The 24896-nt window shown below is 54.9% G+C and overlaps 2 protein-coding genes across 2 annotated transcripts; one reads left to right on the top strand and one right to left on the bottom strand.

Annotated features, from left to right (window-relative positions):
- The first annotated feature begins 825 nt into the window (after positions 1 to 825).
- Positions 826 to 4014, top strand: LOC121355844. Its single transcript, XM_041471603.1, has 2 exons — positions 826 to 2927; positions 3064 to 4014. Exons 1-2 carry the CDS (start codon positions 2664 to 2666, stop codon positions 4012 to 4014), a joined length of 1215 nt encoding a protein of 404 aa, XP_041327537.1. The 5' UTR covers positions 826 to 2663.
- Positions 4015 to 4045: 31 nt separating this feature from the next.
- On the bottom strand, positions 4046 to 23149 carry MLLT6 (MLLT6, PHD finger containing). Its single transcript, XM_041471613.1, has 21 exons — positions 23117 to 23149; positions 22594 to 22687; positions 19988 to 20067; positions 18161 to 18215; positions 17236 to 17345; positions 16528 to 16631; positions 15855 to 15948; positions 15336 to 15443; positions 14970 to 15068; positions 13697 to 13871; positions 12693 to 13286; positions 11647 to 11828; positions 11005 to 11122; positions 8607 to 8673; positions 8024 to 8166; positions 7573 to 7761; positions 7327 to 7415; positions 6670 to 7007; positions 6149 to 6248; positions 4459 to 4776; positions 4046 to 4183 (listed from the first exon to the last, which is right to left on the bottom strand). Exons 1-21 carry the CDS (start codon positions 23147 to 23149, stop codon positions 4139 to 4141), a joined length of 3135 nt encoding a protein of 1044 aa, XP_041327547.1. The 3' UTR covers positions 4046 to 4138.
- Positions 23150 to 24896: the final 1747 nt, after the last annotated feature.

Below are 24896 nucleotides of genomic sequence, written 5' to 3'. Positions count from 1 at the left end.
CGAATCCCTGCAGCGGGGGCGGCTCCCGGCGCTCCGGAATTAGGATTTCATTGGGGTTTGGAGCCTGTCCTCCCGCCGTGCGGCCGTGCCGGGGTCAGGATGGGCATCCCGGTGCTGCCGAGCCCCGCTCAGGCGCGGGGGGCAGCGGCGCCGCCTGCACCTCGTGCCCCCGGTGGGAGCCGTCGCAGTACGGGGGGCTCTGGGTGCGTTTGCAGCCGCAGAGCAGCGCGGGGCCGCTTCGGGACGGGGTGAAGCGCAGCGAGGACAGCCCCGGCGCCTCCTTCTTGTGGGCACCGTCACAGAAGGGCTGCGGCAAACGGGGACGGCGTCAAGGAGGGGTTTGGGTGGCCGGATGCTGCCCCGGGGCCACCGTGACCATCCCGTCCCGTCCCCTCCCGTCCCGTCCCGTCCCATCCCATCCCATTTTCCAGTGGGAATTCTCAGAATCCTGGCTGGGAGTGGCTTTTCCCACGTCTCCAAACCCGATTTTGGGCAGGAAAGGGGCCAAAGCAGGGGCAGCACGAGCCTGTGGATTTGAGGCTTCCAGGGAATAAATCCTTTGGAAAAAGGAGGATTCAGGAGCTGCTCACCAGCACAGCACGAGGATTTGGGATTTAATGGGGGCCATCATTGGGGTTTTTTTGGAAAAACCCTCCTTTTCCCAATCATTCCCACCTCCTGCATTCTGGGACCATCCCTGGCTTCGGATTCCTCCACACATTTCCAGCACCAGGCAGGGAATTCCCATTCCCATTTAAATTTGCCCCCCTTATCTTTATTAAAAACCTCCTCACAATTAATATTAATATTATTTATTATAATAAAGACCAGTCAAGCAGCGTGAAAAAAATATATCTTAGCTACATTACCTTAAATTGCCAAAAATATACACATTTTTCTCTTTCATTTAATATTAAAAAAAAAAAACCAAAAAAACTAAAACCAAATAAAATAAAGATAAAACCACAAAAGGACACATGCAACGATCCTAAATGAGAGCATCAAAACGGGTAAAGAAACGTACCCCAGTGCAACTGAAACACGGATCATCTTTAGCTTTTCCTTTTCCTCCTTGCCCTTCCCCCTGCTCTCCCATTTTTATTTTTTTTTCCAAAGGGATTCACCTGGAATTTCCCAGCTCCCTCTCCTCACTCTGCCCAAGGGACATTTGGGGTGGCTGGAGGTGACAATTCCCGGGGTTGGGAGCCTTTGGAAGGTTGGGCACAGGGAGAGGTGTAAGTGCTTTCTGTCTGTGACCCCAAATCCCGGAATTCCTGGGGAGCTGGAGGGATCCAGCTCTGGGAATTCCTGGATCCACCTCTCGGAATTCCCAGAGATCCAGAGGGATGCAGCTCCCCTGGTTGTGATCCTGCCTAAAAAACCCCAAATTCCTGGATTTCCTTCCTCTTCCAAAGCCTGGGCCCTCCAGCATACCCGCAGGAGCCAATTCCAGCATTTCCAGCCTCTGGATTCACCCCTAAGTGCCTCTCACTGACCCCTTTGTTGTCCTGGGCTTGTCCAGGGATTTGGGCACCGACCCCAAATCAGGGGCGATCCCAACATGGATTTTGGATTTCCTGGGAGATTAATTCCCTTCCCAGCTCCCTCTCCCCGCTCCTTGCACCTTCCGGATCCCCAGGAATTTTGGATTTTGGAAGAACTGGGACATTTGGGCACAACTTTGGGGTCTTTGGGGTTGCAAATGGAGCTGGAGGCTGCGGGCAGCACCACAGGGATTTGGAATCCCAGGGCAATGCAGGGATTTGGGATTTGTGATAAAAAGCATAAAATAAAATAAAATAATAAAATAAAATAAAATAAAATAAAATAAAATAAAATAAAATAAAATAAAATAAAATAAAATAAACCCCAACAATAAAATAAAATAAAATAAAATAAAATAAAATAAAATAAAATAAAATAAAATAAACCCCAACTCCTGGCCACACCCACCTGGCAGAGCCCCCTGCCCATCCTCCCTCTGGCCCAAAGCTGGGCTTTGGCTGTTCCCAAATCCCAAGGATCTGCAGGATGGCAGGCACAGCCACCACACACCAAAACAGGCCGGGGGACAGCCCTGAAATTCCGCATTTTAGCCCCAATTTGGGACTAAATTTGCTTTCACCATCGCTGCCATGCCCAAGGCTTCTCAGGGGGGAGGTGGGGGGGACCTGGGGTCACCGTGCCAGGGGTGTCCCCGTGCCAGGAGGATTTTGTGTGGCACCTCCAGGGGTGCCAAGGGAGGCGGAAGACCCAGCTCGGAGTGGGGGGAAAAACAGAAAAATCCAAAGGAATTTCAAAGTGCAAGAAGGGAATTGTGCCTGGAGTGGGTTTGGGGACGGGGATCCCAAAGAATGGGGCTCCCCAACAGCTTCCTAAGCTCGTTATAACCTCTGGATAGATAAATCCCATTATATATTTAATATATATTTCTATTTCTGAGCAGCCAGCGGCTCTGCCCAGTTCAGAGCTCCAAGCTGGGAGCAGAAAGGGTTTGGTATTATTTTTTTTCTCTGTTTTTTTTAGACAACCTTCATGGTGTGAATCTTAGGAAAAAACCAAATAAAATAAAATAAAATAAACGTTAAAAAAAGGAAATTCAGTGGAGGATTTCGCCTGGGCCGAGCTTTGCCAGCACGATCAGCGCAGCCCCACTGCTGATAATGGGAATAGTGCAAAGCAGGAAGGGCAGTGGGGATGTGCTGAACACGGCTCAAAGGTCCCAGAATCCGGGATCTGCGGCTCTCCCAAAGGAGGTTCCGTCAGCTGGAGCATTCCCAGGAGCTCTGGATGTACCCAGGGATGAGGGAAGGAGGGGCGTTGGTGCGTTTGGTGCTGCTGGTCCCCTTCCCAGAGCTGCCCTGACTCTCCTTCCTTCCTTCCTTCCTTCCTTCCTTCCTTCCTTCCTTCCTTCCTTCCTTCCTTCCTTCCTTCCTTCCTTCCTTCCTTCCTTCCTTCCTTCCTTCCTTCCTTCCTTCCTTCCTTCCTTCCTTCCTTCCTTCCTTCCTTCCTTCCTTCCTTCCTTCCTTCCTTCCTTCCTTCCTTCCTTCCTTCCTTCCTTACATCCATCCCAGCTCAGAGGAAGCCGATTCCTGGTGGATATTCCAGGCTGAAGATGGAATCAAGGTCAAAAGGTGGAAAGCGATGGAAGTTCTGCCATGCCAGGCTCAGGACTGTGGTCACTGTCCCATTCCTTGGAGATCCCTCTTCCCAGGCCCAGTGGAAGAACGTGGTTTTTTGGGAATGATCTGTGGTGGGCGGGAAAACACAGGGACCACATTTGGGATTCTCCTCCCCACAAAGATTTTCATCTCCAAACTCAGGTCCAGGAATCCTCTCCCAGGTCCAGGAGCTCCTTCTGATGTTGGACAATCCCGGCTGTGGCACCTTTTCCAGCTCAGACGTCGGCCTTTGGGAATTCTGGGAGGGAAGGACAGCCCCGCCCCTCCGGCAGCTGGCACAGGTGACAACGTCCTCCCAGGTGGTGCCACCTCCTGCCCACCTCTGTCCATCCTCATCCATCTCCCCTTCCAGGCTGGATCGGCCTCCAGCTGGAGCAAAGCCCAGCGGGAAAAGCAGGGAAACCGCAGCTTGGGAATTCTTCTGGATGTCCCCACCTGGGCACGGCCACCACATCCTCCCCTGGCAGTGCCACATCCAGGGCCACCACCTTGGCCAGCTCCAGGTGACACCATATCCCTTCTCCAGCAGTGCTACATCCAGGGCCACATCCTTGGGCAGTGCCCAAGCGCCACCACATCCTCCCCTGGCAGTGCCACACCCTTGGGCACTGCCCAAGTGCCACCACGTCCTTCCCTGGCAAGTGCCACATCCAGGGCCACACCCTTGGGCACTGCCCAGGTGCCACCACGTCCTTCCCCAAGGCTCTGGGGGGTCTCTGATGCCCCGGCGGCTCCCCACGCTCCCGGCAGGATCCACTGGAGTTCGCTCTGGCATGTGGAGCAGGGGACAGGTGATGCCACCTTGGCTCCTGGTGGCACCGGGGCTTGGTGACGGCCGCTGTGGCTCCCGAGGCTCCTCCTGGGCCGCTCCTTGGGAGCGCCGGGCTCCGCCGGTGCCGCGGGGAAGCCGCGGTCCCCGGGAGAGGGTTGGCTGCGGGCTCAGGGCCGCGGGGCTCCTAGCCCTTGTCCTGCGCCAGGGGAGCGCCCTTGTCACCCAGGGGCTGCGGGGACAAACGGGGACATGGCTGGATCAGGGGGGACACGGACTGTGGGGACAGGGATTGGGGAACAGGGACTGGGGGGATGGGGATTGATTGGGGGGACTGGGATTGGGGGACAAGGACTGGAGGAGGAAGGAATGTGTCCCTCCCCAGCTGTCCCCAGCTGTCCTCAGGCTGTCCCCAGACTATCCCCATGCTGTCCCCACCCTGTCCCCATCCCATCCCAGCCTGCCCCAGCCTATCCCCAGCCAGGCCCGTGCCAGCCCCGTACCCACCGTTCCCTTTGGGGTGCTGCCGTCGGGCTGCAGGCTCAGGAAGGGGTTGGGGGCCATGGCCGGCCCCGAGCCCAGCGGGGGGGTGGCCTGGGGGGCCAGCAGGGCCCCGCCGGGGTTCAGCTGCTGCGGGGACAGCGAGGCCAGCAGGGAGCCCCCGCTGGGCGCGGCCGAGGTCAGCAGCGCGCTGGGGCTGGGGTGCAGCGGGGCCGAGGTGGCGGCCAGCAGGGACAGCTGGGACGAGCCCGACATCTGCAGCCGCTGCAGCTCCCGCTTCTGCTGGATCTGCTGCATCATCTGGAACACCAGCGCCTGCTGCTCCTGCGGGAACGGCCGGGACACGGCTCAGAGCGGGGACAAAGAGGGGACAGAGCGGGGACAATGCCCTCAGCAGGAGGGGACAAGTGGGGACAGAGCAGGAACAGAATGGGGACAGAGCTCTGACACAAATCCCCCACAATTCCAACTCATCAATGCAGCAATTTCAAATCTGTGGAATTCACCATCCCGAAATCCCAAACTGGCTCTGAATCCCGTCCTGAATTCCAGGTGAGCGGGACGCAGGGGGAGCAGGCTCAGGGCTCACCTGCATCCCGAGGGACGCCCTGAAATCAGGGAAAAACTCCCTGAAATCTGGGAAAACTGCAGGAATCGCTATGGCAACCATCGACCCTCGCAGCAGCCGGGGCTGCCATTGTCCTGTCCCTGCGGGTGACACGGTGGCATCAGCTGCCCTCGGAAATTGGCTTTTCCCAGGATATAAAAATAGCCTGACCCAGAAATGCATCCAGAGCAGCCGGCTGGGCTCCTGGGTGGAACGGGCAAGGCCCAGCCCTGGGGACAGCGCTGGTGGCACTCCCGTGTCACCCTAGGCAGGGTGGGAAGAGCGCCGAGATCTCTGCAAGGCCAGGGGCTGGAGTTTGCCACCTCAGGATATGTTTGCCACCTCAGGGATTTGTTTGCTCCCTCAGGATCTGTTTGCCACCTCAGGATCTGTTTGCCACCTCTCTACCTCCATTCCCAGGACAGGGGGTGCAGGCAGGGAGCCAAGAACCCCAGAGCAGCCGCCTGGGCCTTTTGGTGACCCCAAAACCCTGAGCCACCCTCGGTGGCACCAGGCACCTCCAGCTCCCCGTGTGGGTGTGCCCAGGCACGGCTGAGCGGGCTGGGATTGAAACAATTTGGGTTTTATTTCTCTCTAACCCCCAGCAGGATCCTTGGCACGTTCTGCCTCTCCCCTGGGCCCGGGGTCAGCCCAGGATCCAGCAGGATTTGCATCCCAGGATCCACAGGATTTCCATCCCTGGATGACTCCAGGAGGGCACGGCTCTCCTGATTTCCCCCTCCCAATTTCCCGGAGCTCCCACCTTCTCACCCCCTCAGGATGTGGCAAATTCAGATTAAACTCAGATTAAGCTTCTTTCCTTTGGTACAAAAAGAGCCCAAGTCCCAACTCCCCTCCCCAGGAGGTGCCACACGCCCCTGCCTGGAGCTTTGCTGCTCGGGATTTGGGATGCTCCCCCATCTCAAATTCCCAAACCAGCTCTGAATTCCCTCGCCCAGCCCATGGTGGGTTCAGCCTCAAAAGGCTCGGAGCATTCGGGGACAGGAGGGACCCTCAGGTTTTAATTTCAGATTTTCCTCTCTGCTCTGAGCTTTTCCCAGCACCACCACTCTCCTCTCCCTCCCTTACCGGGTTAAGTGGCTGGGAAGTCAGGAGCTGCTGCAGCTGCTGCAGCTGCTGCTCGTGCTGCTGCAGGACGTGCCGCTGCTGCTCTGTCAGGGGACTCAGGCTGCGGGAACACAGGGAGACACGGGAGCTAAAGAGATTTCCCTCCATGCCCAGCAGCATTCCAGGTGCAGGAGTGAGGGAGGAACACATTTGTGAGAAGCACATTTGGCAGGAGCTGGGAAATGCCTTGGCTGAGCTCTCCAGCTCTCTGGGGGAACACGCTGCAGGTAAAGCCACCAGGAACACAGGGATAATTCCACAGCTTGTGAGGGACAAGGGGTCCAGTTTAGCGGCTGCTAAAATTCCTGCTGGTCCCCTCCCTGTGGACACAATGCCTGGCATCACCTGGGAACACCGGGCACTAAGCCAGGCTCCCCCACGCTTGGGGACAGCTCTCCAGAGCGGTCAGCATGGCCAGAACCGCTACCTCCCTCCCCCCGGAGCTAAGCTGGGCTGGAGAGGGCAGGGCTGCCCATCCTCACCTGCTCAGGCTGGTGGAGAGCTGCAGGGCCGGGGGCGCACCGGGAGGCTGGGCGGGCTGCGCTCCGTTCAGGCTCCCCAGGATCCCGTTGAGGGGCATCTGCTGGGCTCCGGCCAGGTTGCCCAGCAGGCCGTCCACCATGGGCACCGCCGAGAGGCCGTGGCTGGCCCCCGAGGCTGCGGCCAGCCCCCCGCCTGCCACCCTGGCCAGGCCGTTCACCTGCTGCGCCCCGGGCAGGGGCAGCGAGGCGGGGCTGGGCTGCAGCATGGGCAGGGGCGGGGGCGTGCTGTGGAAGGACAGGGAGGAGCTGCTCCTGCTGGGACAGCCCGAGTGAGGGTCCTGGGGGAGAAACGGACACAGAGCATCGGGCTGGGGTGGCTGCCCAGGGCAGCTGGGGGTGGGAAGAGGGGGCTCGGGTGGCTCGAGGGGTCCCAGAACTCAGAGGGGTCTCAGAGCTCGACCCCAGCCCTGCTGGATGTCCAGGATCACCTGGAAGCGCCCTCAGCTACTCTACCCAACCCTCAGGCACTGCAGGGAGAACCTGTTCTCTGCGCCTGGGCTAGCAGGCTTTACCAGCTGGCTACCGAGCCCCGAGGCTGCTGCGCTGCCCCTGCCCGAGGCCCTGCCCGGCCGCTGGTGGCCGCAGGGGCCGCTGTACCTCGGAGGATGTGGAGAGCGAGTTCTCGATGCCGAAGCTGTTCTTGCACGGGGGACTCTTGCTGATGCTCAGGGAGTCACCGGTGCAGACTGGGAGGGGAGAGGGGCGAGGGAGCAGAGTCAGGGCTGGACCCTGAGGTGGCTGTGGGACAGATCCTGCCTGCTGTCACCCCTCGGCCACCCCTGGGGCACAGGGACACGTCCCTGGGTGCCCTCAGCCCCGGTGCCCTCAGCCCGGGTGCCTCACCGTTGGCGGGCAGGATGTACTGGGCCTGGCTGCCCGGGCCGTTGCTGCTGGTGACCACGGGGAAGGGGACGGACAGCTGGACATTGAGCAGCTGCAGCCGCTCCTTCTTGGCCGTCAGCGTCATGATCTGCTCCTGCAGCCGCTGGTTCTCCTTCTGCAGCGAGTGCAGCGCCTTCAGCATCTCCACAACTGCGGGGGGACCGAGGGGGGACGGGACAAAATGGGGGGGAAAAGGGAGGAAAGAGGAAATCACAAGGGATCACAGGATTCACAATCAAACCCCAGAGAGGGACGGACCGGCCCCACAGCGCTGCCCCAGCTCCTCCCCCTGGCACACACTGGGGCTTTGTCCCCGCCCGGCTCTGCTGCCCGCGGGCAGAATCCCAAAGTCCCAGCGGCTCCCACCCCGAGAGCCCCGGGAGCCGCCACGCCGCCCCCCGGCCGCACTCACTGTTCACCCCGGCCTCGCCGTTGCCCTGCTTCTCCAGGAGCTGCTCGATGTTGGGGGTGGCCTGCGGGACATTGTCCAGCTGCCCGCTGCTGCTGCATGACACGGTCTGGTCGAAGAGGGTTGGCAGGCTGCTGATGGGGGACCTGGGGGGGCCGGGGGTGTCAGGGGGCCCTGCTCTGCTTGAGGCTCCATCCCTGCTCCATTCCCGCTCCATTCCTGTTACATTCCTGCTCCATTCCTGCTCCATTCCTTGCTCCATTCCCACTCCATTCCCGCTCCATTCCCCGCTCCATTCCTGCTCCATTCCTGCTCCATTCCCTGCTCCCATTGTTCCTCTGCCTGGCCCCGAGTGGCCACAGCCCCCCCAGGCTGAGCCTCCTGTGCTGCGCTTCAGGTGAGCCCCAGGTGAGCTCAGTCCTGGCTGGGGCTGGGAAAGCAATCCTGGGTCATCCCATCCCATCCCATCCCATCCCATCCCATCCCATCCCATCCCATCCCACACCCCAAGGAGCGGGGCAGGAGCTGTTTCCGTCTCCCCCCAGGCTGTCCCCACGGTGTCCCCGCTGTCCCCAGGGACACTCACATGGAGGACAGGCTCTCCTGCGGGGACGTCCCTCGGCAGCCGAAGCCGCAATCCTCCAGGTCGGGCTCTGCGCGGGGACAGGGACAGAGTGCCCGGGGTCAGGGGCGCCCGGCACGGCCGGAGCCCGGTGAGCGCCCGCTGAGTGCCTGCTGGGGGCACCGGGTGGTACCGAGCAGCACCAGCACCGAGCGGTACCGGGCAGCACCGAGGGGCACCAAGTAGTTCCGAGTGCCACCAGAACCGAGCGATACCGGGAAGTACCGAACCGCACCGAGCAGCACCAGTACCGAGCCTCACCGAGCAGCACCGAACGGGACCGGGCAGCACCGAGCGCCCCGGGCAGCACCGCACCGAGCAGCGCCGGCCCCGCGCAGCGCAGGGCGGCCCCGGCGGCGCCTCCCCGGGGAGGAGCGGCTGGCACCGCCTGGCACCGCGGCACGGTCGGGGCGGTCACCCCGGCAAGGTCACCCCGGCCCGCTCTGCCCCCGCCGCGCCGCGCCAGGCGGAGCTTTGCAAAGCCTGGAGCCGGTTTTCCCGGAGCCGCCGGGGGATGGGGCCGCAGGGAGGGAGGGACAAATCCCGTGCCAGCCCTGCCCCCGGCTGGATCCGGTAATGCCGGGGGATCGGCTGTCACTGCGCAGGTAGTGACAGAACCAGCCTGGAGCAGAGCTTTAAGGTCAGCCGGTATTGAGGACCCTTCCCCCGGGGTCCTGGAGATTTCCAGGTGCTCCCTAAGGAGCTTCAAGGAAATCACGGAATGGTTCGGGTTGGAAAAGCCCCTCAAGGTCAGGAGGGCAATCATTAACCCTGATCCTGCTCAGCCGTGTCCCCAAGTGCCACATCCACACAGTTTGGAACACTTCCAGGGATGGGGACTTGTTCCAGTGCCACCCTTTCCATGAGGAAATTTCCCCAAATATCCAACCCAAACCTCCCCTGGCCCAGCCTGAGGCCGTTCCCTCTCCTCCTGTCCCTGTTCCCTGGGAGCAGAACCCGACCACCCCTGGCTGTCCCCTCCTATCACAGACTTGTGGAGATCCAGAAGGATCCTGATCCCCCTTTTCTCCAGGATAAACATTCCCAGCTCCCTCAGCCGCTCCTGGCACTCCAAACCCTTCCCTGGCCACGCTCCAGCCCCTCCATGTAGTTCTTGGGAAGATTCCAAAACTGCCCCCAGGATCTGAGGTGTGCCCTCAGCAGTGCCCAGCTCAGCTTTGGCATCTAGAACCTTCCTCCAGAGCCATCCCTGTGTCCCAGGAAATCTGGGATGGGGCTGCTGTGCACATGTGCAGGATATCTGCCATTCCAAGGGTAATCCAGGATAAATCCCACATTTATCTTCCCATCCCTGGAACGCTCGCTCCCCTCACCCTGGGCCTTGTCAGATGCGGTGGCTCCAGCCCCAGCTGCCTCCCTGCCTCTCCTCTCCTTCCCCACACATTCCCACGTGCAGGAATCCCGGGAATCTCCTGCAGGGAATGCCAGGATTCCCAGCGGGATGCCTGGAGCGGGGATTTCCTGCTGCTGGGAACAAGCAAACCCAGCTGGGGCTCGGCAGCTCCTCCAGACAGGGCCGGGGGATCCTGGCTCCCTCATCCCCTCAGGAATGTCCTACTGGGACACTCTTCCAGGCAGGAATCCTGTTATATCCATGTTATATCCATGTTATCCATGTTATATCCATAATTCCTGGATGTGGCCAGAATCTCCCAGTACAAGATCCTGGAGCAGCTTCCAGTGCTGGAATTGGCTCCAGGAGAGCTGGAGAGGGGCTTGGGACAAGGGATGGAGGGACAGGACACAGAGAATGAGTTTAAACTGGGATAGGGCAGGGATAGATGGGGTTTTGGGAAGGAATTCCTCCCTGTGAGGGTGGGGAGGGGCTGGGATGGAATTCCCAGAGAAGCTGTGGCCGACCCATCCCTGGAAGTGTCCAAGGCCAGCTTGGAGCACCCTGGGATAATAGGTGTCCCTGCTCATGGATGATCTTCAGGGTCCCTCCCAACCCAAACCACGGGCACCCATTCCCCAGGAACACCCATTCCCCAGGAACACCCAGTTCTCCTGGAACACCCCGTTCTCCAGGAACACCCATTATCCAGGGACACCCATTCTGCAGGAGCACCCATTATCCAGGGCCAGCCATCATCACCCAGGGACACTCATGATCCAGAGACATTCATTCTCCTGGAACACCCAACTCTCCAGGGCCACCCATTCTTCAGGGACACTCCCGAGGTGCTGCTGGCAAACACGCTGTCCCTGTCCCCCTGTGGCAGCCCTGGCTGTCACCCCGAGGCAGAGCAGCTGGAAAAGCTGGGAATGCAGCAGTGGCCTCCTGTCCTGGCGGGAGAGCCCTCGGGAATGCCAACTCGGACATACCTGGGAGCTCACGTACCTGCCCGGCTGCTCTCCGGCTGGCTCAGGAGGGGGTTCAGGGACAGCCCGGACGTCAGCGGGCTCCCAAAAATGTGCGAGGAAGGGAGGCTGAAGGTGGAACCTGCCAGGGAAAACACCTGCACGGGAAACAGGGAAATAGCCTCGTTACTGCAGCTCTTCCCAGCTCCCGTGTTAAAAATATCTCCTGGAAGTCTGGCGAGAGGCTTGGCACATTCCCAGCACTGGCTTGGAGCCGGGAGCCCTGGGAATGGTGTGGATCCAATCGCTCTTCCCGGTGGAAGTGTTCCCATTCCCGACTGTTTCCAATCCCGAGTGTTCCCTGTCCCAAGTGTTCCCTGTCCCAATTGTTCCCATTCCTGATCATTCCCTGTCCAAACTGTTCCCATTCCTGCCTGTCCCCAGTCCCGACTGTTCCCATTCCCAACTGTTCCCAATCCCGACTGTCCCCATTCCCAACTGTCCCCATTCCCAACTGCCCCCAATCCCGACTGCCCCCAGTCCGGACTGTTCCCATTCCCGCCTGTTCCCATTCCCGACTGTTCCCATTCCCGCCTGTCCCCAGTCCCGACTGTCCCCATTCCCGACTGTCCTCCTTCCCGCGTGTCCCCCGTCCCGAATCCCGGTCGGTGCCGGGCCTCACCTGCGTGGTGGAGCCGGCGGAGGAGGAGGAGGCGGGGATGGAGCTGGCGAAGGGCGAGCGGCTGAGCTGCGGCAGGGCGGCGCCGCCCTGGTGCGGGAGCAGCCCCGAGGGCAGCGGCGTGCTGCAGACCGCCCGCAGCGCCGCGCCCAGCGGGATCGGGTCCTTGTTGCTCGTGTAGATCCCTGCGGCAGGGAGGTTCCAACTTACCCCGCTAATCCCCAGGGAGAGGAGATTCCTTCTGATCCTGCTTCTCCCAAGGGAGAGATTCCTTCTGATCCCGCCTCTCCCAAGGGTTATTGGAGCCACCGCTCCCTCCTCTTTTCCCCCCTCCCTCCCTTCCCTCCTGTCACACTTCCCCAACGCGTTATGGAACCACCATTCCCTCCCTTCTTCCCTTCTCCCAAGGGTCAGGGAGCCAGGATTCCTTCCTGTCCCTTCTCCAAAGGGTCAGGGAGCCACAACTCTCTCCTCAATTCCTGCTCCAAAGGGTCAGGCAGCCGCCGTTCCCTCCTCACCTTTCCCCTCTGGAAGCAGTGGGAAGGGATTGGGAACACTCAGGACAGGGAACACTCGGGACAGGGAACAGTTGGGATTAGGAACAGTCTGGAAAGGGAACACTCGGGATTGAGTGGCAGAGCCCCTCTCCCGGCTGCCTTAACCCCTTCCTGTCCCATGTACCAGCTGTCCCCAGCCCAGCATCCCTTCCCAATCCAGGAAGGAAACTGAACCACTCCAGACAGTCCCTAATTTGGGGTCATGGAATATTCCCCTTTATCCACCTGGGAATTCAGCCCTGGCTGGGCAAGTTGGAGCAAAAAGGGTTTGGGATGTTCCCAGCTCAGATCTGCACCCCAAATTTCAGGAAGCTGATCCAGGGGAGATTTCCAGGATGAAGGAGCGGGATGTGGATTTTTATGGATTCAAGGGACAGAACCCTCTGCAGGCAGGTTCTGAACATGGTTAAATGTGCTGGAAAAGGCTGGGAAATTCTGGAAAATTCTGGAAAAGGGACCTGAGACCACCTGAACCTGTCAAGGAGGACCCACCTGAGCCCAGCAGCGGCGACTCCATGCTGAGGCTGGGCAGACTCCCAGGGTGGCTGAAGCTCCGGGAAGAATTCCCAACACTGGAGCTGACGAGGGATCCCCCGGAGAAGGGAGAGGAGGAGGTGGAGGTGGACCCAGCCAGCTGGGCCCCCAAAATCTCTTTGCCTTTTCCCGCCTTGGGCCTGCCAGGGCCGTGCTTGTTCTTCTTGCTGCCCTTGTGTTTCTTCTCCTTGAGCACCTCTCCCTCCTCGGCGCCCAGCGACGGCATCCGCTTGTGGCCGCTCCCGCTGGCGCCAGCGGTGCCACCCGCGCTGCCACCTGAAGGGCCACCAAGGCTGCCAGTGGCTTTGTAGTCCACGGGGGAGGCGTCGCGGGCTCGCGGCTGGCCCACGGCCGAGGTGGAGAAGCGCATGATGGAGCCGAAGCCGGAGAAGATGACCTTCTGCTCGAAGACGTCGGCCTTGGGGCCCTCGGAGAGCGGCGAGCAGTGCGAGCTGGAGCTGGAGCTGGCGGCCTTGCGGAACTTCTCGTCCTCCTGCTCCAGCTTGGGGAAGGGCGCAAAGTCCTGGGAGCCGGGCAGGCCGCAGGAGGAGCCTGGGGACACGCGGGGTCAGCCCGAGGGGCAGGGGAGGGCTCCTGGAGCTCTCCTCCTCCTCATCGCTCTGCTTTTCTCCTTCATCCTTCCCCTCTGCCTCCTCCATCCCTCTCCTCTTCCCTGTCCGTCATTGCTCTCCTCTTCCTTCTCTTCCTCCTCCTTCATCACTCTCCTTTTCTCCTTCATCCCTCCCCTCTTCCTCCCTCTTCTCTTCCTCCTCCTTCCTTCTTCTCCTCTTTCCCCTTTCTCCTCCTTCCTCTCCCTCCTCCTTCTCCTCTTCCTCCTTCTTCATTCCTCTCTTTTCTCCTCCATCCCTCTCCTCCTCCTCCTTCATTCCTCTTCTCTTCCTCCTCCATCCCTCTCCTCTCTCCTTCCTCCCTCTCCCCCTCCTCCTCCTCCTGCCCCTCACCGGCCGCCTGGAAGGTTCCTCCGGGCGGGGCCGATCCGAAGCCTCCGGAGCTTTTCCCGCTTCCCGTCTTCTTCCCCTTGTGGCTGCTGCCGTGGCTCGAGGATTTCCTGCCCTTGGCCTCTGCCCTGGCCACCTCCGAGCTCTCCTTGGTGGCCTCGTGGTGGCCACCGGAGCCCTGGCAGGGGACAGACACGGGTGTGACCCCAGGGACCAGAGCTGGCTGCAGCCCGGGCTCCTTTTCCTGATTTTCCCTATTTTCCCCCTCCGGAGCAGGAATTTTCTCATCCTCAGGATGGGACAGGAGATTCCCTGGGGAAATTTCCTTAGCAATTGGATGGGACAAGAGATTTCCATCGGGGAATTTCCAGGGAATTTCGTCATCCTTGGGATGGAATCAGAGGTTCCCCGAGGGAATTTTGTCATCCTTGGGATGGGACAGGAGATTCCCTGGGATCCCTGCAGCCATCCCAAAAGCTCCAGCAGGGAATATTCCCAGGGGTTGGAGCAGCACCAGATGTTCCCAAATTCCAGATGAGGAATTCTCTCCAGGGGAGACAGGAGGGTGATGAACCCGGGCAGATGCCAGGAAATCCAGGATTTGGGGATGAGAGGGAGAACTGTGGGAATTCAGCAGGGGGCAGAGAGGCATGAACCCAAACCCAGATCCCTCAAATCCCAAATCCCTTCAAATTTGGAGCTGAGGGCTCCAAATTCACCAGTTTTGGGTAACATTACAACCAAAATTAAAAATATTCCTGTAATTATGGGATGGCCCAAAATGTGGGACCTTGCTGACATCCCTGACCCCGGCCAAGCCCTCCTTGGGATAAATCCTGGGATCCAAATCCACCCCTGGATTTAATCCCCCGACAGCTGCAGGCACCAGATGTGCCCGGAATTTGAAGGGATGGGAACGGGGGAATTCCGGGGGGAGAGCAGCGGGAATTGGGATTTTCTCCTGCCAGCCCCAGATGTGGGAATTAAACCCTCCTGGATTTATGGGCTCAGTGGGAGTGTGGAAATCGTCCTGAATTTTCCTCGGGAAGGGAAGGGGAGTGGGGACTGGGGGTGGGAATAGCCTGGTGAGAATGCCTTTTCCCAGTTTTCTGGTGGATTTTCCTGCCCCTTTTCCCTGGTTTTTTTTGCATGGATTTTCTTGCCCCCTTTTCCCTGTTTCCTGGGTGGATTTTCCCACCCTTTCCCATTTTCCCAATGAATTTTCCTGCCCTTTCCCATTTTCCTGGTGGATTTTCCCATCCCACGGCCCCGGTACCTTCTCGGCAGCCACGGCCACGGGTGCTGGGGGGAGGCTGCTGGGGGACTCCGGACGCTTTTTGTGCTTCTGCTTCGGCCTCTCCTTGTCCTTGCGGCTCTGGAAAAAAAAAACCAGGAACCTCTGGAATGCCGGAATTCCCAGCGCTAGGAAGGGCAGCCCCAGATCCCATAAAGAAATTTTAATAAATCCCCATTCCGGCAGTTTTCCAGGAGCAGGTGCCATAAACAAATCCCATTGTTTTCCAGCACCAGATCCCATAAGGAAATCCAAATAAATTCCTGTTCCCGCTGTATTCCAGCACCAGATGCCATAAACAAACCCCATGAATTTAGGGCATTTTTTGGATTTGGGGGATTTTCTCACCTTTTTTGGCCGCTCGTGGTGGGACAGGTGCTTTTCCTGGGCCGGGGACGCCGAGCGGCTCCTCCTGCCCGGGAGGAAGGAGCTGCTCCCGGAATGGCGCGAGGTCTTCTGGGGGAAAACAGGAGGGAAATGGGGGAAAAAAGGGGGAAAACAGGAAAAAAATGGGGAAAAGGGGAAAGGGAAGAGGGAAAAGGGGAAGAAAAGAGGGGAAAGGGGAAAGAAAGAGGGAAAAGGGGAGGAAAAATGAATAAATGAAAATTCCCTAAATAAATGAAAAGTCCCAAAATAAATGAAAGTTCCCTAAATAAATCAAATTCCCTAAATAAATAAAATCCACCAAATTGAATAAAAAATCCTGAAATAAATGAAAATTTCCCAAAATAAAGAAATAATTCTCTAAAGAAATTAAAAATTGCCCTCAAGAAATAAAATTCCCAAAACAAATTAAATTCCCCAAAGAAATAAAAATTCCCTAAATAATTAGGAATTCCCCAAATCCCTGGGATTCCTGGATCTCACCATTTTGTTGAAGTGGTATTTGCAGTAGCCGCAGTATTTGACGTTGTCGACCTCCAGCACCTCCTCCTCACACAGGAGCCCGGCCATCTGCGCACTGATCCCGGGAAAACAGGGAAAATCCGGGAAAATCCAGGAATATTGGTGGCAAACCAGGGAAAACCCAAGAAAATCAGTGGGAAAGCAGGGGAAAAAAAATTGAAAAATCAGCAGGAAAACAAAACAAAAAAAAAAAACCCAGAAAAATCTGTCAGATTCCACAGGTTCCAATGGAATTCCCAAACTTCGGGAACTCCCTGGAAAAACCTGGATAAACCTCCTGGGTGAGGAGGATGAAGAGGCAGCTCCAGCCCTAAATAACCTTGCAGAGGGATCGACCCTAAACCCCACAACCCACAGGGAACGAGACCCGAAATCCAGGGCAGGGGAATGAACATTCCACAGGCCCCAAGGGAATTCCCAAACTTTGGGAACACCCTGGAAAATCCCAGAAAAACCTGGAAAAGCCCAGATAACCCCCCTGGGCTGGTAGGAAGAAGAGGCAACTCCAGCACTAAATGACCTTGTGGAGGGATCAACCCCAAACCCCACGACCCTTGGGGAATGAGACCCAAAGCCAGGGCAGGGAAGGAGCAGCTGGGGGCGCATTCCCGAGGTGAATTCCCGGGAATCTCACCAGGTGACGTGGAAGGCCTGGCGGCAGCCGTGGCGGTTGCAGGCCATGCAGGCCCCGGAGGCCGCCTTGCTCTCCCGGCCTTGCTCCTCGCAGATGTAGCAGGTCTGGGATGGGGAAAAAAAGTGGGAAAAGCCATTTTTCCCAAGAGGAAAAGCCTCCAGGAATCCCCAAATCCCATGGAATGGGTTGGGAGGGGTCTTGGGAGCTCGGCGAGTTCCAGCCCTGCACCCCACGTTCCGCTCTCCGAGCCTCTCCCGCACCTGTGAAGGAACTTTTGGGGTATCGAGGAAATTTTGAGGGATTTCTATGAAAATTCCGGGGTATTTCTCAGTGGGATATACAAAACTTCTCCTTTTTTCCCCGAAATCCCAACCATCCCATTGGAACCATCATGGAATTCCATGGATTCAGTTGGCTCCAGTTGTTCCACGAAGAAATTCCTGAAATTCCCATTTTCTCCCCCAAAACCCATCCAAATATAGAGGATCCGACATGGAATTCCACAGATCCAGTAATTCCACCAAGAAGTTCCTCAAATTCCATTGACTTGGGGAAGACAGGTGGGGAAGACCAAAAATTTCCTGGCAAATCCAGGAAAAAAATCCTTGGTTTTTAAGGGAATCCGAGCAGCTGTGGGGTTGGGGTAATACGGGAAGGAGCCGTAGGGGGACGGGATGATCCCGAAAATCCTGAAATCCCAGATTTTACCTTGTTGAAGCGGTCGTGGGGGACGTACTGGAGCACGATGGGCTCCATGGTGAGCACGTTGGCAAACTGCACCTCGGGGATGTACAGGGCACACACCACGTGGGCCCAGCCTGGAAAAGGAAGGGAAAATGGGAATTCAGTCCGGGAATACAAAAAAAAAAAAAAAAAAAAAAAAACCAAAAAAAAAAAAAAAAAAAAAAAAAACCCCAACCAAAAAAAAAAAAAATTCAGTGTCAAAAAAATCTTCTGTCCCAAAAAACCCCATCCCAAAAAAACTACACATCAAAAAGATCTCTGTTGCCAAAAAACCCATTCATCCTTAAAAAAGTTCCGTGCCAAAATAGCCTCTATTCCCCCCGAAAAAATCTTCATCCCAAAAAAGTCTTCATCCCCAAAAAATCTCTATCCTTAAAAGCCTCTGTGCCTAAAAAAATCTCCATCCCAAAAAACCCTTAATCCCAAAAAAAACCTCCATGCCAAAAAACCTCAATGTCAAAAAACCCTCCATCCCAAAAAAAAAACCTCCATCCCCAAAAAACTCTTCACTCCAAAAAAACCTCAGTGCCAAGAAGACCTCTGTCCCAAAAAAGTCTCCGTCCCAAAAAACCTGTATCTCCAAAACACCCTTCTTCCCAAAAAAATCTCCATCCCCATAAAAAAAAACTCCATCCCAAAAAATTCCATGCCAAAAAATCTACAGGAAAATCCTCTGGGGTGGGGCCTGGATCCCACCGCGATCCCACAGGTCGGGAAATTCCTGTGGAATCAACCCCAAAATCCCACAATTTTGGGCTCGTTTTGACACCAACCCAAGCTCAGGCAGGGAAAAAAAAAATCCCATTTGGTGGAGGGTCCAAAAAGGGAATTTTTTCGGAAAAAATGGGAGGGTGGAATTTGGGATTTTCCAGGCGGGAATTCCGCTCACCCCCGTTGTCTGTGCGCTTCAGGGCTCCGTCCTTGTGGGGACACAGCTCGCACCTCTGGAAGGAAGAAAAAACACCAAAATTCACCTGATTTCAGTGGTAACATTCGGATGTCATCAGATTTAATAGATGAAATTCAAATTTAATACATAAAATGAATTTGATTTTATTGATTCAATTCAAGTTTAATCAGATTTAATTAGGTTTAATTGATAAAATTGAAATGTAATCAAGAAAATTTAAATTTCATTGATAAAATTCAAATTTATTCAATAATATTTGAATTTCATTGATAAAACTCTAATTTAATTAATAAAATTGCAATTTAATCCCCAAAAATGCAAATTTCATTAATAAAATTCAAATTTAATAAAATCTAATCAATAAAATTCAAATTTCATCCATTTAATTATGGGTTTAGGACCAGAAAATTCCCAATTTTGCCCCAAAAAGGAGCTGCTGCCAGAACAGGGCCGTGGGATGAGGACTGAGGAGGTTCTGGGGGGAAAATGCCTCAAAAAATATCTAAAAATGGATTTAAAGCCCAGGGGTGAAGCTTTGCTTTTGGGGATTTTCTAGGGCTGGTTTTAGGGGCTGTGGTTGAGGAGTAAAACCGAAAGTGGTGACTCAGAGTAAAAAAAAAAATTGAGTTTTTATCTCTCTGCTCCTTCCTTCCGCCTCTCGCGAGGTTTTTTCCTCCAGTTTTGGGGGGAAGTTTTGGTTGTAGGGTCGTGGTTGGGTTTGGTGTCACCCCAAATCCAGGCTGAGAGGGTGTGGGGTTGTTTTTGGGGTGCCCCAAAATCTGGTGTAGGAAAATCTCCCCTGTGATTTTGGTTTTTTTTAGGGGTTTTTGCATTTTTTAAAAAGGCCGCCAGACTCACGAGGTTTTCAGCTTGTCCTTTATAGGAATGGCTGAGTTGGCAAAATAAACCCCACCTAAATAAAAAATTATTTTTTGGGGGAAAAAGCAGCTTCTGATGGAACTTTTGGGATGAGGGGACCAGGACAGGGCAGAGGATCCTAAAAATCGCGAATAACTGAGGAATACCCCAAGGAATTGTGGGATGATAGGGGTTGGAAGGAGATTAAAGCTCATCCAGGGAAAACCTCTGTGATCCCAAGTTGGATCCAACTCGGAGGTGGGAAATTCCAGGAGCTGGAATTGATAAATCAGGGACTGGGGGACAAAATCAGCCTCATTTTCCATGAAAACCAGAGAAAATTCCGTTAAAATTGCAGGAAAAACCCCACGAAAATTCCATGAAAATGCCATAAGAATGCAAGGAAAATCCCAAAGAGAATTCCATGAAAGCTCTGTGAAGACCCCAAAGAAATTTCTGTTAAAATTCCACGAAAACCCCGGAAATGTCCATGGAAACCCCATGAAAACCCAAGGAAAACCCAATGAACATTCCATGAAAACCCCATGAGCCCTGATCCCATCCCCCCCATCCTTCTCCACCATTTTCCAGCTCCGGAGAACTTTGGATTCTCCAGGTGAGGAACCTCAGGGGATTTCAGATCCCCTTAAATACCCATCAATGCTTTAAAGCCTCCTTCCCAACCCAAAAATCCCACAAAAATCCCGTGGTTTTGACAGCTCAACATCACCTCAGCCAATCCCAGTTTTCGCTTTTCCCAACAATTCCCACAGATCTGATCAAGAAAAACACCTTTGAGGGAAAGCTTCTTCCACCTTTGAGGAAAAATGTCTTTTTTTTTTGGAAAAATTACTTTTTTTGGGGAAAATTGAGATCTTTAACCCCAAAAATCTCAGGAAAAACCAAAAAAATCTTGGAGAACCCTATGCAGGGTTTTTCCCTACTCACCACCCGGGCGGCTCTTTCCTGGGATTCGCATTTCCGGCAGAACCAGGGGCCGGTGGGAACCTGGACAATTCCATAGCAAGCTGGGAAAAAAGGCAGAAAAAAACCAAATTAAACCATTTTTAAATCCATTTATTTCTGATTTCTCGGGGGTTTAAAAATGGCTGGAGCAGTCTGGAAATAAACAGGAGGAAAGTCAGGGAGACAAACAGGATCAGCACTGAGAAATCATGCAAAAAATGCAAGATGAAATAAAATAAAATAAAATAAAGTAAAATAAAATAAAATAAAATAAAATAAAATAAAATAAAATAAAATAAAAATGTAAAATATTGACGAAACCATGGCTGGGAAATGGAGGGTCCAAAAAAATGGTTAAGAGCATTTATAAATTGTATTTTCCACTCATTTTTTACTTTTTTTCCCCTTGTTTTGGGGTTTTTTCCCTCTTTGGAGAAAAATTTTTCCATTAAAAAATCCAAGATGTTTATGGAACCCTGACTGGGGAATAAGGCCTCGAATAAGGGAGTAAATAATTTATAAATTGTATTTTCTGCTCATTTTTTACTTTTTTCCCCCATGTTTTGGGGTTTTTCTCCTCTTTGGGACACAATTTTCCATTAAAAAATTCAGCATATTCACAGGACCACCTGATGGGAAACAAGGGCTCTATAAAGGACTTAAGGACGTTAATAATTTCTATTTTCAGCTCATATTCTGCATTTTTCCCTGTTTTTCCCTGTTTTCCCCTGGCAGCCCCCGCTGGCTCCAGCTGAGCTCGTTCTTGGCGCTCAGCCCGGGCTAAAGATGGACCCGGGGCTTCCCGGGAATTTCACTCCCCCTGTTTACTTCCCAGTTTCCTTCCCTGTTTTGCCCCATTTCTCCCTGATTTCCCCATTTTCCACTGCTTTTCCTCTGTTTCTTCCCTGGTTTTTACCATTTTTCCCTGCTTTCCCGATTTTTCCCTGTTTTCTCCCCTTTTTTCTCCCTGTTTATTTCCTGTTTTCTTCCTTGTTTTTCTCCCTGTTTACTTCCTGCTTTCCCCCCCCCCCCCCTTTTCCCTGGGCTTTTCCCTATTTCTCCCTATTTTTCTCCCTGTTTTCCCCAGTTATTTCCTGTTTTTTTCCCCAACCAGGATTAGCCCCCAGGGCTCCTTTTTGGGGTTTGAGCTATTTGGGGAATAAAAACCTCCCCAAAGCCGCAGGGGCTGGGCCGGGCTCCAAAAGGGGAATCACCACATCCTGCAGGGCCCCCAAAAACCCCAAATAAACTCCTTGAGCTTCCCACAGGCTCAGAGACTTTTCCTGCCCCTCTGGAGCTGCTCCTGCACCTCCGAAACTCTCCTTGAAAATCCAAAACTGTTCTTGATGATTCGAGACAGTTCCTGACCCTTAAAGACTGTTATTGAATATTTGGAGCTCAACCCGACACTCTGGAACTGTTCCTCACCCCTAAAAAACTGTTCCTGACCCTCTGAAATTCTTCCTGATACTCTGAAACTCTTCTTGAAAATCCAAAACTCTTCTTGACCCTCTGGATCTGATTTTGAAAATCCCAAACTCTTCCTGATGCTCTAGAATGGTTCTTGAAAATCTGAAACTGCTCCTGACCCTTGAAAACTGTTCCTGACCTCTGGAACTGCTCCTGTGCTTCTAAAACTCTCCTTGAAAATCTGAAACAGTTCCTGACCCTCAAAAACTGTTCTTGATGATTTGAGACAGTTCCTGACCCTCAAAAACTGTTCTTGATGATTTGAGACAGTTCCTGACCCTCAAAAACTGTTCTTGAATAGTTGGAACTCAACCCAACACCCTGGAACTGTTCCTCACCCCTAAAAATTGTTTCTGCACCTCTGGAACTGTTCTTGAAAATGTGAAACTGTTCCCGCCCCTCTGGATCTGGTTTGGAAAATCCAGAACTCCTCCTGATGCTCTGGAACAGCTCTTGCCTCTCTCAAACCGTTCCTGACCCTCTGGAGCTGTTCTGGACAGAGGGACAGAGCCAGACACACAGACAGGGACAGGGATGGACACACGGACAGGGACAGGGATGGACAGAGGGACAGAGCCAGACACACAGACAGGGACAGGGATGGACAGAGGGACAGGGACAGGGATGGACAGAGGGACAGAGCCAGACACACAGACAGGGACAGGGATGGACAGAGGGACAGAGCCAGACCACGGACACCCAGGGCCAGGAGCGCAGGAAGAGCTGGAGATGTACCGGGACAGGGATGGGATAAAACAACAACCGGGACAGGGACGGGATAAAAAACAACCGGGACAAGGATGGGATAAAACAACAACCGGGACAAGGATGGGATAGAAAATAACCGGGACAAGGATGGGATAGAAAATAACCCGGGACAGGGACGGGATAAAAAACAACCGGGACAAGGATGGGATAAAACAACAACCGGGACAAGGATGGGATAGAAAATAACCGGGACAAGGATGGGATAGAAAATAACCGGGACAAGGATGGGATAAAACAACAACCGGGACAAGGATGGGATAGAAAATAACCGGGACAGGAACGGGATAACAGCAGCCGGGAAAACAGCGCGGCCCGAGCAGCCCGGAACCCTCGGCGCGCTCCGAACAAACCGAGCAGGGATCGCCGCGCCTCCGCTGCCTCGAATACCGATTTTAATCGGGATTTGTTTTGTTCACCGAGCCGAGGACAAACTTTCCGGGCCCGCTACCGAGCGCTGGGGGCGGGCTCGGAGTCATTTAAAATGCAAATCGCCCGTGTCGCCGGGAGCAGCGGGCGGAGGAGGCGGAGGAGGAGGAGGGCTGCCTTCCTCCCTCCCTACCCTCGCAGGAGGCAGCTCCGGGCCCCGCCGCCCCCTCCGCTGCTTCCCCCCGAGCCCCCCGAGCCCCCCGGGCCGGGCTGGGGGCGGCAGCGCCTCTTCCCCCCCTTCTCTCCCCGCTCAACCGGGGGGGCACGGGAGAAATGCCCCCATCGCCACTCCCGGGGGGGCTCCGCTGCTGCCCCAGCTCCGTCCCCGCCGTGTCCCCGCCGTGTCCCCCCCTCGGCGGCCGCGCCACATCGGCGGCGACACCGTTATTTGGAACAATAGCGCTAAAACAAAGCGCACCCCCCCGCCGCCGCCGCCCCCATCCTCACCCCGCCCCGTCCCCGATCCCCCGGTGCAATCATGGCGGCGCCGCCCGCACGCTCCGGTAAAATTTGCGGTTCACGGATCTCGGCGCGGCCGGGCGGGCGGGTTTGAGCGCGGGTGATATTTTGGATTTTTGGGGTTTTTTGAACCACTCCCCAGGGCTTTGGGATGAGGATTTTGGGTTTTTTTCCCCCTCCACTCCTGTGCCCGGCTGGGATCGCGCTGTGGGTGCGTTCCCGATGGAGCGCTCAGCGGGGATGAGCCGGCAGCGCTCCGTAAATCCCATTATCCCGAAATTCCCGGATCCCGGCTCCGCCAGCGCCACCGGCTGTCCTGGCCCGAGACTCCTCTGGAAAAGGGATTTAACCCCTTGGCACCTTGGGAAGGAGGAAAAATGTTCCTTCCCCCCTTGGGGGTTTGTGCGCGGCAGGAGGAGTGATCAGGGGGAAAACAGGGCAATTATTCTGGAATATCGGGAATATTTATTTATGGGATTGCGTGAGCAGGGAATGAGTGACGAGGAAGGATTCTGAAATAGAGGGAATATTTATTTATGGGATTATGCTTGCAGGAAACCAGTGAAGTGATCCTGAAATATTTATTGGAATATTTATTTATGGGATTGCACCTGCAGGAAAGAAGTAGAGAGAAATTATCCTGAAAGATTGAGATTATTTATTTATAGGATTGCACCTGCAGGGAATGGGTGAAAAGATCCGAAATATTTTGAATTTTTTTTTTGGGGGGGGAGCTCTTTTATCCCCCACCCCCTTGCACTCCTGGAGAGTTTTGGGATGGATTCCCAGGCACAGCATTCCACTCCAAACACTCCAATCCCAAATCAACCACAGTTTCTGAGGATTTTGGGGATTTTCCCACCACTCTGATCATCCTTCCTGCTCCGAATATTCCATAATTTTATAATTTCCAATTTAAACAACCCCAATATCCTAAGCCTCCTTTTCCTCATCCCAAAAATCTCTGGAATCTCAGCCTGGCCCATCCTGGGCTTTCTTTCAACCCAAACCCCGAAATTCCAATTTTTTGGACACTTTTTGATTGTCCCTCAAGCATTCCATCCACGATTTTCCCTTTATCCCAATCCCTGAAAATCCCTGCAGGGGCAGGAATTCACTCAGCCTGAACTCCCTTTTTTCCAAGGATTTCCCCCTTCCCCACCCCCCGTTTTCCCCCCTTTTCCCCCTTTTCCTCTTATCTTTTGTGTTTTAGGAATTCTGGCCTTTGTATCCTGGAGATTTGGGATTGTCCTGGGATCAAATTTGGGATTTCCTCCCATCCCTTGTCCGTGGAGATCCTTGGACTTGAACTTTGAAAGGATTAAATTCGCATTTAATGCAATTTAAATGCCAATAAATTCCATTTAAATTCCATTTAAATTAAAACAAATCCCAGTCCCTGGTGCCCGGTTCCCGGTGCCCGGTGGTCGCGGCCCGGGCCGGGGCGAGCCCCGCAGCGCGGGCAGGAAGCGCCCGTGGCCCCTCGGGCTCGGAGCCGCATCCGGCCGGGGGCTGCGGGGGCGCAGGAAACGGGGGGGCAGTGGGGAGAGAGAGAGGGAGGGGAGAGAGGGGAGAGGGGACAGGAGAGAGGGGGAGCGGCCCCGGGCAGCGGAGGCACACAGGGAGAACATCCCGGGGGCACATCTGGAACCTCACCCATCATCCATCCATCCCTGCCTTCCTCTATCGCTCCATCCATATATCCATCCATCCATCATCCATCCATCATCCATCGTCCATCCATCCATCCATCCATCCATCATCCATC

The sequence above is a fragment of the Pyrgilauda ruficollis genome, unplaced genomic scaffold (genome assembly GCF_017590135.1).
Source record: "Pyrgilauda ruficollis isolate IOZ18807 unplaced genomic scaffold, ASM1759013v1 scaffold270, whole genome shotgun sequence".
NCBI lineage: Eukaryota > Metazoa > Chordata > Aves > Passeriformes > Passeridae > Pyrgilauda > Pyrgilauda ruficollis.
The sequence above is the reverse complement of the archived record's forward strand: the minus strand, read 5'-3'. Positions and strand labels throughout refer to the sequence as shown.

Excerpts from the sequence above, each read along its gene's own strand:
- LOC121355844 (XM_041471603.1), top strand. The coding sequence starts at position 2,664 with ATGGGAATAGTGCAAAGCAGGAAGGGCAGTGGGGATGTGCTGAACACG. Across the intron at positions 2,928-3,063 it reads TTCCTTCCTTCCTTCCTTCC|ATCCATCCCAGCTCAGAGGA; the intron begins TTCCTTCCTTCC and ends TTCCTTCCTTAC.
- MLLT6 (XM_041471613.1), bottom strand. The coding sequence starts at position 23,149 with ATGATTGCACCGGGGGATCGGGGACGGGGCGGG. Across the intron at positions 13,287-13,696 it reads AGGAACCTTCCAGGCGGCCG|GCTCCTCCTGCGGCCTGCCC; the intron begins GTGAGGGGCAGG and ends GCGTGTCCCCAG. Across the intron at positions 4,184-4,458 it reads GCAGCACCCCAAAGGGAACG|CCCCTGGGTGACAAGGGCGC; the intron begins GTGGGTACGGGG and ends TTGTCCCCGCAG.